Consider the following 12,226-nt stretch of genomic DNA (forward strand, 5'->3'; position numbering starts at 1 on the left):
ATGCCCAATTTGTGCCTTCTTAGTTACTGCATTTAAACCCATGCTGGATTCCCAAGGGCTGTTTTTAGAAGACCTTTAAATGCCAGGATGTCCTCACTTAGAGACATGTATTGGTAAATTTCAAACAGTAGGAGCAAAACCAAAATTAATGGTTATATTTGTCTTTTTGGGAAGCACTACATTTCTAATCAATCACTTGGTGAGTTAGAATCAAATATTGTGTATCAAATTGTGCTCTGGTAGAGTTGGAAGGAATAATATGCTGGAGTCACAGAAATCTATTTGTTGACTTAATTCTAGGATGACCAGAGCATTGAAGCTAATTTTTTACTGGAAGAAATGACACCTATATTAAATGTGCTGATTACCAAAAAGAACTAAGAAAAATGGGGGGGGGGGGTGTTAGGGGGAACATTTTACTTCCAACAACTCTACCTAGTTTAGCACAAATCACTGAGTTGGTGGCTATTTCCACAAACATTAATGGCAGCTCCACTTTGCCTGTATAGATATTTAGGCTGAATACATAAATTCAGAAAGGAGGCTTTGCCAAAGGTATAGCATACTTATGAAATTTCTGGAACAGGGAATTGATGGTTTTGAGGTTATGTATATGGACTTTGGGACTAGAGAGGCCTCTCTTATAAGCCAAATTATTTAACTTTTCTCTGCCTTGGATTTCTTATCTGTAAACGGGGGGTGATAAGAACTATTTTGAAGGTTGATGTAATGGTTCAAATGAAATAATGTATGCATAGTTATGATTTTTATGTGTGGAAATACAGGATATATCCTTATAAATGAAGGGTAATGTAGGTGGTAAAACAAGAAACAAAGCATTTTAGAAGAAAAAGTTGCTTGTAATTTTGGAAAGTTAGTCTCTAATTAGTGAGTACTTAATATCTGATTTGGTCAGTAAAATATTGGCTGAAGATGAATCTACCCCAAATAAGCAACTTTACCTGGTTGGAGAAGGACAGCTACTCTGTTTAAAGAGAAGGGAGTGACAACATATTATTTCTTCATAGCAAGCAAAAAAAAAAAAAAAAAAAAAATTCCTAAATCAACTTGGATAGAAAAGCCCAATATTAGAAGACCCTCTGTGTGTATGTGTGTGTGTGTGCAGGTGCTAAGGGATGGTGATTTTTCCATACTGTATACATTAATTTTTGTATTATCTACTTCATGGAAGGGCATACCAGTCTCCTTAAATGATCACTCAGAATCTGAGATTTGGGTAGTGTGGTAATCTTTTGGATAATTCACAAATATTCCAATTCTCCCCTTTCCAAAGACATGCACACTTCTCTGTCCCTTTTGAAGTTAGGCATGTCCATGTGACTTGATTTGGCAAATGAAAAGTGAGAGGAAGTGATGAGACTCACCTCTCATTTCCTCTGCTTTGGTCATCAAGGAAGCACATGTTGAAATGGAGTCTACGTCAGCCAACTCTGCCAACTGGTGAGGGACAAGGAGTGTGAATGAGAAACAAATTATGTTAGCCAATGAGATTTGGGGGTTGTTTATTATTGCAGTAGAAGCTAGCCTACCTTGAATCATCTAGGTGGCACAGAGCCTTGGTATTTATGGGTGAATGGACATGGATCAAAAGTAGCCAGGTGACACAACTGACCAGCCTAACAGTCCACTGTTTACAAAGAATGATTCTTCAAAACAAAACCAGCCCACAGACAAAATGCAACAGAACAGAAAACCTTTCAGAAGCTGTGTCTTAAATGGTCTTCCATTTGCCTCATGATTTTTCCTCCCTCTCCCTAGCTTGGGAGGTTGGTCAAACAACTATCATCGCCAAAATGTGATTGTGGACTAATGACCTCTTTCATTATCACTTCCTACATCTCCCTACCTTGGCTCCACCCCTTCTCCCTCCCTGCTTCCTTCCCTTCCTTCCTTCCTGAATAAAATGACTGCATGCCTGCTGTGTCAGGCGCTATACAGATCTCTAGGAGTGCAAAGCCAAATAACTGATTTAGCCCCAGGGGAACTTCTAGCTAGCTACTGGTAGAATCCGACCTCTCTAAACAAATAACATTAATATACAGTGATAAATGTTACAATGAGATATTTGCAAAATAATATGCAGGCTCAGAAATAACACGGAGCAGCTCTTCCCTGATGTAGCTGAGACTTGAATTTTATAAAGACCTCTAGCCAAAATCAATCAAAACACCACACAAGCATTTTGATAAGGAGATCTGTAATTAGTAGCAGTCTTTCAAAGCTTCATTGAGTCTAAAGTTTGGGAATGTTTTGAGTAGGCTGAGGCCATTATTTTGACAGAAAAAAAGAATGATTAAATATGCAGAGCATTTGAGGAATGTGTATGAAGAGCGTACTCAATTCTGTTAGGCCAGGATGTAGACTTTTCCAACTCACATAACCTCCTCACTAGTGAAACAATCAATAATACCTGAAAAAGAAAATGGGTGGAAATAATTAACAAAGAAGAGACTCACAAACATTGAAACCTTGAAAACTTGCATTGTCAAGCCAATTAGGCAGTCATTAACTTGGCTGTAGCCAAGAACTATGTTAGAATATATTTTGCGGAAGATTGAATATTTAAAAGTGACTGGTTAAAGACTTTATTACTATCATTTTAATGAAGTCACATCAGTCAAAGGTAGAAGTACAACAAATGTAAAGAAAGAGTCTGGAATGTGCATTTATTTATTTATTATTCAGCAAAACATACAAATTTTTTAAACATAAAATCATTCAGCAAAAATAATCAGCAAACATGCCACAAAGCAAACCAAATATAGCTAAGTTTCCCTACTGGTGGCCTATTTTGACTTTTTATTTTGGTGTGTGGAGGTCACAGAAACTCACAGACTTATAGTACATGCACGCTCAAAAATTTTAAGTGCCTATTTGAGAAATGTCTTTATTTGGAATAAAGACTTTTTGAGTTACAAAACTGTGAATGGCTTATGGAATGCAGCTTACTAAATTAGTCTTTGTTCTTACAAATTAGAGTAATCTCATCCCTTGAGAATTGAAGATATATATCATCTATATTTCTGTAGTCAGCAGCCCACAGTTAATTTTCTTTATTGGTGTTATTGGCAGGCTTTTCACTCTCCTCAGCTGGTGTATTGTGTCCCCGTTGGCTTGGAATAGCCGGAAGCACTCGGTTTGCCCTTAGAGGTTCTCCAGACAGAACTGGGGAGAAAGAATAGAATGAGAGACTTTCAAGATTTGCCTTTCTTGGTGCAGAATGGTGGTAGGAGAACTGCTATTTCTTAAGAGGGGCAGTATTTCTAAGTTTTTCTTAGTGAGAGTTGAGTATACATATCTATTTAGGCTTTACTTCATGTAGTCATGGATGTCAAATATGCAAAAATACAGGACTGGGCCAAGTCTGATCAAAACAAGATTGGGCAGTGCGTGCCAGGCAGAGTTCTTCCTTGGGTGGGGTAGTAGTTGATGGCCAGCCAAGTCAGCACAAGGTTCCAAAGAAGCCCCAAAGACATTTGCCCTGTTCTTTTATGCAAACTGCAAACAAACCTCAAAAGGCTATCCTGTTTCTTTAGGGAAAGCACTGCGTGCCCTACCATTTATTTTTCTTAGAGCTAAAGCCTATCAAAGATCTTTATCTTCCCTTCTCTTCTGAGACCTAAATGTGAAAAGTGATGCTTCCAAGCTCTGCAAGAAACTCCCCTGTTTTTGGTTTCTCTAAGCACCACCAAGACTCAAGACTGAGTGACTCCTCCCTTAACTCCTTCCTTCCTTTGTGGGACTAGGTTTCTCCTTAAAGACAAGCTCAGGCCTGAATTGCATTCAACAATATAATTCATAGCACCCAAAACTCTCACATTTACCCAGATCAGTAAGGCAGAGGAACGCATCTGTTGAGGAGGAAGTCTCGGTTTCTGCTACTAACTCTGGGTGGCTTTGGACATACTCTTCTACTTCTTACTTTCCTAATCTGCAAAAAGACTGGGTTTTATTAGGACTGTGGTTCATTGTTTTTACCAAAAGAGTTCTAGAACTCTTGGTTGGTCCCTTTCAAACTGTAGCCTGGGTTGAAAAGCCATATTGGGTATTTAATCTGTGCAAACAGTGTGCAGGTGCTTTAGGTATATTATCTCATTCAATCCTCACAAATTTATCAGCCTGGTACTATTGTTATAGCCAAAATGAGGAAACTTAAGTACAGAAAGTTTAGGGAACTTGTCTTGTTAATAGTTAAGGCAGCTCCTAAATCATCTAATCTCTGATTAAGGTGTAGAAGGGACTTGTGTGTGTGTGTATGTCTGTGTGTTTGTGCAAGTGATATAAAGGGGTGGGGTGTGGCTTATGCAGTAGGCAGGAAGAAAAAAGAGGAAGAAAATGAGAATCCAGTAATTATTGTTTTACGTGTTATCCCAAGACTCAGTATCCCAGGGCTTTGCTCCTGGGTTTGCTACTTACTACCTATGTAATGGTGGTCAAGTTATGTCATCTCTCTGAACTCAGTTTTCTTATTGGTACAGTAGGAATAAGAATGGCACCTGTCTTACAGCACAGATGTGAGGATATATAGACTCAGAATTGGGGGTGGGGCCTAGGAATCTACTGTACAACAAGCTTCCCAGATAATTCTTAGGCATACTCAAGTTTGAAGATCATTGATGCAGTAAAATGTATTACTATTTTATTTTGTGAGTTTTTAATATTATAAATATACAAATTGATTTTAAATAAATATAAAATAAATCAATAATGCCAAAATTATTAGTGATGAAGGGCATCTACTTGACTATTCCTTTCTGCTTTGAAGTACATGGAGTGTGAACACAGAGGTAATGCACATTTCCAGCTGTCCACCGTAGTAAGGAAACCAATGTCAAGATGTTATCCTTAAGAGAAGAATTTTAAAGCACCTTCCTAAAGACATTAAATAATACATAGCAAAGAAAATTCCTATTACTGCTTTTATAGTCTGAACACAAAAATTTCTCAAGGGAGGGAGTGTTCTCTATCCCCTCCAACAAGTGTTACTAAGTTGGAAGAAGCTTTTTAAAGATTGTCTCTATATTTCATATAATTTACAAATTTTAGCTCCTGATGTCCCCTTGAAAAATGAAAGGAAAATGAAATTACATTTAGTTGTGTCTATATTTGTTAATTATTACAAAGGAAGTCGAGAAAGATTTACAGTACTTACATTTCTGGTCTGGTAGGGGAGCTAGGTTGTTCCGTGTGAAAGGAAGATCCTTGATTTTGGGTCTGTTTGGGGAGGGATGCTGAAAATTTTGTCCTGGAGACAAACATATTTGCATCAATCATTTAGACCCAATTAAGTGCAAATTACAATATCCAATGGATAAGAGAATCATAAAACTTGTTAGAAATCACTAAATTTAAGATGTGACAACAACAAAAACAATAATAGCTACACTTTGAGTGTCTATTATACGCCAGTCACTGTTCAAATGAAAGGAAGAGGCACCAGAAATCATTTCTTGAATGAAATAATTTAAATAAAATTTTCTAAACCAGCACAGGTGGTCCTTCACTCCACAACACTTAAGTTGGAAAAATAAAAGTGATATTGAGTTATGGAATAATTTATCACTTAGTTGTCAAGTTTTTGATGAATGAGTAGGTCAGAAGTGGTGTCTGTGTTTCTCAATTTTGGTGGCACGTGGGAATTATTTGAGGAACTTAAAAAAATATCAATGCTGTTGCCATACTCCAAATCAATTAAAAGAGAATCTCTGGGGGTAGGGCTCAGTAATCACATTTTTATCAGCTCCCAGGTGATTCTAATGGACAGCCAGGACTGAGAATCACTGACCTACAGTTGGGAATTGGGTGAAAGCACTCGGGAAATCGCTATAACCTAATTGCCTACAACAGTAGTGTGTTGGAACCACTGTACTGACTCTTGATGGCTGATGGTTAGATTTTCAGGAATTTTGTGAGCTGGTTTTCATCTCATTGGTGGCTTGAAATCAGTCATGTTGGTAATATTTACACAATGGAAATCAGCAAATTCTGATTTTTTTTCGCCTAGGGAGACCATTGTTAAACATTTATCAGCATACCGTTGAATAAGAGAGATGTATTTTCCAAATATCTGAACATAGAAGGAAAAACAAGGGTTATTTAAGCTCATTTTAAAAGTTGATAGAATGGCATAATGGTCAGGAGCTTGGACTCTGGGATCAGACAGGATTGGGCTTGATTCCCAGGTCACCACTTTTCAGCCTTGGGGAAGTGACATAGCCTCTCTAAATCTGTTTCCTCATATTTAAAAGTGGTGAAAATACTATCTGTCTTCTATCTGTCATGAGGATTAAATAGGAGAACAAATGTAAAGCATTTAGTTCAATACCTGGTATAAGGAAAGTGCTCAATATGCATTAGCAATTACTAGAGGCATTCTATTACGTGGAGTGTTTAACATTATCTTCCAGACAGTGAGGCATGTTTTCATTTGTTCTTTTGCTCACTAGGGTATCTGAGAAGGAACTGGAATCACAACAGCAATGCTGACAGAGTTTAAGAATCTACTGTCTGGACAAAATAGCCTTTTGCATAAGAAAAAAGCAAATATTATCCAAGATCCACCTTCTGTCCCCTTTAAGTCCAATGGTAGATTGCCTTTGTGGGGGAATCGCCTGTAGAGTGTGCTTTGATGGCAACTGGCCAAAATTTCCAGTCTCTTTAGTGGATACTTTGCCATTATCTGTATATATTTTTTCTTTATTAAAGAAGCTGTGGATTTACAGAACAATCATGCATAAAATACAGGATTCCCATATACCACCCTATTGTTAACACCTTGCACTGGTGTGGAACATTTGTTACAATTGATAATAGCACGTTTTTATAATTGCACTGTTAACTATAGTCCATGGTTAACTTAGGGTTCACTGTGCAGTGTGGTTCCATGGAAATTTTTGTTACCGTATATATAATCTAACATTTCCTCTTTAAATCACATTCAGATATATATTTCAGTGCTGCTAATTACATTCATGATATTGTGCTACCTTCACCACCATCTATTACCAAAACATTTCCATCAATTCCAAATAGGAACCCTTGTACATTTTAAGCCTCAACTTCTATTCCCTATCCCCGCTCTTTTCTCTGGTAACACATATTCTAGGTTATGACTCTATGAGTTTGCTTATTCTAATTATTTCAAATCAGTAAGATCATACAATCCTTATGTGTCTGGTTTATTTCAGGCAACATGATGTCTTCAAGTTTAATCCATGCTGTTGCATGTATCAGAGCTTCATTACTTTTTACGGCTAAGTAATATTCCATTATATATATATACAGCATATTATTTATCCATTCATCAATTGATGAACCATTATATTTTTATTCCTTTGAACTCTGAAGGTAAAGTCACATCAGGAGCCACTATTTAAAAAGCAAACACTTCTGCATGGACTATGTTAAGACCCAAATCATCTCTAACTTAATTATCCTTGAACACTTGAGTAGAAATTTGCAAAACCAAGAAACAAGGTAATAATAATTATAGATAACATTTTTAAGCACTTACGTATTGTTTTTAAGCACTATCAGGGGCTGGGCTAAATGCTGCAGGCATAATCTTTTAGTCCGAACAACCACCTTCCCTGTGACATAGATCCTATTATCTTTGCTGTTTTACAAATGAGGAAGCTGCCTTGGAGAAATTCTAAAATGTGCTCAAGGTCAAGAGCCGGTAAGTGCTGAGCCTGGACAGCAACCCAAATCTGTGTTACCCTAAGACCTCACTATTCTGCCTTCTAGGCACCAAAGAAATATTGTTAGGATGGAAGAAGTGGGCAAGAGAGGGGCTGAGACAATGAGTTAAACTTTACCCCTCACTGGTGTTTTGTGCAGTTTAGAAGGACAACATGGAGCTGTGCACAGCCCCAAACTCATATCTGTGCTCGATGCCACCAGGGACCATCCAGCCCATGGGGATAGGGTCGAGGACCATCTTCCCAGAATAAAAGGGCAGGAAAAGTTTTCACAGTTACATGAAGGAGCCAGAGGTGATTAAAGCAAAAGGCAATAAATTCGGCAATCAACTCTTGAGCACCCACTGTATTCCAGATGCTGGAGAAGAAGGCAAGCGCTCAAAGGTCTTCCAGTTTAGACGGGAAGAGAGAAGGAGAGACAGGTAAACGTGCAATTTTGAAGTGCCATGAGTAGTGCTGTGATAGAAGTATGTGGGGCATCACAGAGGAAAGAAGGGTCCAGAGAGATCAATGTGCCCTCGAATCTGATCGATCTTGTTCGAATGTCTGCTCCCCCTTCCTAGCTAGCTTTGTAACCTACGGCAGGTGAGCAAACTTCTCTGTGCCTCAATCTCTCCACTTACAAAATGGGGATAAAAACTCCTCTCCTGCAGTGTTGTTGAGAAAGAAGTGTGTTGTATGTTGTCTGCCCCCAAGAAGGTGCCTCAACAAGGTGGATCTATTCTTGCTATGAATAGTAAGAAAGGGCAACACTTCCTAGAGGGCTGAGTGACATTCACGTAGAAGGGGAATTTTGAGTTGGTTTTTAAAAGTTTAAAGGAATCTGTCAAGCATGTAGGCAGGGAGAGGGTCCATCCAGAGAAAAGTAACATGGGCAAAGATCTCATAAGAGTGAAAAGGAGTGGAATATTCAAGAAACTGTTCAAGGGGTTGGGGAAAAAAGATGTGAGATGGGAGGTGCAGAGAATGGGAAGTGGCGCAGAGCCACACAATCAGGGCTTTGCTTGCTTAGCTAAGGAATCTGGCTTTTGTTCTGGAAAGATGCAAAGCCTCTGATGGGTTTAAACAGAGGACTCACAGGATCACATCTACGTAGCAAGGAGGGTGAATTATTACTGATACAGTCTAGAAAGTTCTGGAGGAGGAAGATGTCTCTTGAGGGAGAAAGGAAGTGAGTACTTTCTTATTTTTCTTGTGATAGCTTGTAAATAACCAGACTGGTAGAAAACACCACAGAGCTTTCTGTTCCATTTTCTCTGAAAGCTGCTGGCAGGGAATTAAGCTGATTTGGTCCAAATTCCAACTCATTAGGATAAGTGCCTCATCCCCCATCTCTGCATCTAGCCAGCTGACAGGTCCCAATAAATGTTAAGCGATAATCATTACGGTGAAATATTCAGAGTTGCTGATGTTAGCACAGGATGGCTAGTGCTGCCAGGAATTCAAACATTAGTGCTGCTAGCTGGTATTATTTTTACTGAACCCAGGGCAAGAAAGGAGAAAATCCAAAGTTAAAGGGGTATCCAAGTTCAAACCAGTGGTACAGTGGTATAGTTTATAGTATCCAATTGCTTTACCACATCAGGCTTTCACATCACATAAAGAAGCTCATAAGAAGCTCAATGTAAAAATCTGCTGAGTTTCAACCTCCCTAGACTAAAAACTTAAACCACTGAAGAGAACCCTCTCAACTGTATTCCAGATGCCTCGGTAGCCCTAAACCCAACATATTAAATTGGGTTAAAAGTGCCCACAAAAATAAAACCCATTAGCCAGGGAAAACGTTTTATTTCCGGGAGGATAATGTGATTTCTAAGAAAATTACATGTTAGGTAATCAGTAAGCATACTAACAAACTGGACTTCAAGATTTAAAGAGAGAATTACACTGCCAGGGTGATGACCTGAATATATCATCAAGCTCCAAGATTTTGAGCAAATCATGTAACTTTTCTAGGCCATGTCAAGTAGGACTGGGAAGAGCGCCCCTCAGACAAATTGGTTCCAGCCCCTCTATGCAGAGGGTAAGGTACTATTTTTTTTTTTTTTTTAATTTTACAGATCAGGAAACTGTTGCCCAGAAAGATAAAATTTCTTGCTTTGTCAATCAGGGGCCATCCAAGAAAATAGTTAGATCTCTCTAGGTCTTTCAAATAGAGGGAATTTCATAGCAAAAAAGTTGGTTACATTGGTGGTAGAGAAACCGAGAAGCCAACAGAGGACAAGGACAACCCAGAGAGGAGCCTCTGCAGGAAGATGCAAACACCTCCAGGCCATAGGGACAGTGGGAAGAATTGGCATTGCCACGGCCCAGAAGCTAGTGGGAGCCAGACGCACAGAGGGAGGGACTGTTTGGAGAGAAAGGGGAGGAGATGGAGCTGTTGTAAGAGACACCATAGGAAGCAGAGGGGGCCCTGGAGAAATACTCTGGTTTCCCCATTCTCCTGCTCTTAATCTTTCACCATTGCCTCTTGTTGGCCAAAACTACCTGGAGGCCATCTGGCAAAGGGCAGTGTGACTTCAGAAGCACTCCCTTAACCATTGGACCATACTGCCTCTTGATAAATTAGTATGATAGACACTCAAAAATCATTTAATGAATGAGCAAATGATCAAGGTCCTATCCATCTTAAAACCTAATGCCTTGTATTTAAACATGAGGAGGAGGCAATTTAAAGTCAGCTACACAGATTTTAGCAAATCCTTCATCCATAAAGCTCCTTTATTGACAAATGATATAGGCAAAACTAATTGATGAAGTTTCCCTTGGAGAATTTTGCTTCTCCTCTTCTGCTGTTCTACTGCCCCGGGACTTTTCCAGCTACTTCATTAGGTATTGAACAAATTCCAAACCAACTTTATTGAATTACCTTTCATTTCAAATGGTTGAAATTTTTGGATGGTGAAGAGTCTACTAGTTGTCTATCCAGTATCCATTCTACCTTCTCCCTTAGAAACAGAATGCCCAGGTAAAAGAGTACATGATGATTTTTATCTATCCCTTGCAGATAGGTGTAATCATATGACTAAAATTCTGGCCAATGAGATGTAAGCAGAAGCGTGGGACTTATGGAAGATGACTTTTTAATGGGCACTGACTCAGCTGAGAGACACCCATTTTTTTTTTTTTTTTTGCCTCTCTCTATATCCTTCTTCCTGCTCCATCAGTTACTGCAGACTGTGAGTTCCCCCGGATGATGGAAGCCATATATTAGGGTGTGGTGCCTACAGACAGAAGGAGCCTGGGTCTCTAATGATCATGAGCCATCAAGCATCTGGGAACTTCAGACTTCTTTCATATGAGAAAAATGGAATGAGAGCAATAAACTTCTTTGTAGTTTAAGTCACTGTCATTTTGAGTTTTCTACTACAGGTAGCTGAGCCCAATCCTAACTGATATTGAAGGGACAGCAGACGGCTGTCAAAAGGGAAGGTGTTAGCATAGTCAGGACAGGGTTAGCTCCAGGAAGTAGGCTGAGCTGAGATCCTGGAGGCCACTAAAGTGTCAAAAGGTGGCAGGCCAATAAGTTCTTTTCTTTATTCTTCCTCAAGAAAAAAAAAAAAAAGGCAAAACCACACTACCACACCACTAGCTAAATGCTTCAATGCTTTGTGGGAGGGAGTCAAGTTTTGAGTGGAGCTTTTCCTCAGACACACAGAAATAGCCTAATGTGCTTATCCATATTCATCCCATGCCTAAATGTGTATATGTGTGTGTGTGTGTGTGTATGTAAATATGTATGAGGGGAGCCACACTCTGCCTCAAAGTCTTGGGCACCAGGCACATTTAAATGAATGAAGAGGACCTGACACAAGCTGCATATTAACAGGAAGGACTATTCTTCAGTTCCAAAAGAAATATGCCCTCCCCCACATTTCTTAAAACACATAGCACTCTTGTTTTATCTTTCATTTTTCCACTTTTGACAGGGAAGTGGGTTCTACGAATATATAATTTTCTTCCTAACCCTATTATATGGAAAACAACAGAAACACTTCGATAAATAACAATTGACACTCCACAGAGAGATACTAGAGAGTGTGGGCTTGGTAGAACTGGGCAACCAAGTTGGTTACTCAGATCCTGCTTATTATTGCTGCATGGGAATTTGGGTTCATTGCTGACAGGTTTTTCAGTTTCTCAAGAAAAGCTAGGAATTTACAATTTTTTTGTGTGTGTAAAACTTCTTGATTTTTAAATATTGGCAATTAATTCAGTTAATAACAAACCAAAATAAACCAAGATATTGTGGTAGTGAAGAGACTTTGAAGTTGTTTTGCAGCCTCTGCTTTAGAGCAATGGTTCTCAGCCTCTGGTGGCAGCAGAATCATCTGTGAATCATTTTTAAAAAACATTTATAAATTGTTTAGTGTGATGCATTTATTTGAAAAGGGGCATGGAATATATACACATGTATTTGCTTGTATGCATATAAAACATCTTGGGAAGGAGAAACAGGAAATTAATGACATCGGTAGATTTGGGTGAGAGGCACTGGGTAGATG

The 12,226-nt window shown here is 38.9% G+C and overlaps 1 protein-coding gene across 1 annotated transcript in view; it reads right to left on the reverse strand.

Moving 5' to 3' along the window:
• Positions 1-3,064: 3,064 nt before the first annotated feature.
• Positions 3,065-12,226, reverse strand: part of ANKRD55 (ankyrin repeat domain 55) — a 127,096-nt gene continuing 117,934 nt past the window's right edge. Inside the window, exons 10-11 of the mRNA XM_037799279.1 lie at positions 5,174-5,266; positions 3,065-3,186 (exon numbers count right to left, since the gene is read on the reverse strand). Coding sequence (XP_037655207.1) covers positions 3,065-3,186; positions 5,174-5,266 — 215 coding nt within the window. The remainder of the gene's footprint in view (positions 3,187-5,173; positions 5,267-12,226) is intronic.

Source organism: Choloepus didactylus, chromosome 11 (genome assembly GCF_015220235.1).
Source record: "Choloepus didactylus isolate mChoDid1 chromosome 11, mChoDid1.pri, whole genome shotgun sequence".
Taxonomy (NCBI): Eukaryota; Metazoa; Chordata; class Mammalia; order Pilosa; family Megalonychidae; genus Choloepus; species Choloepus didactylus.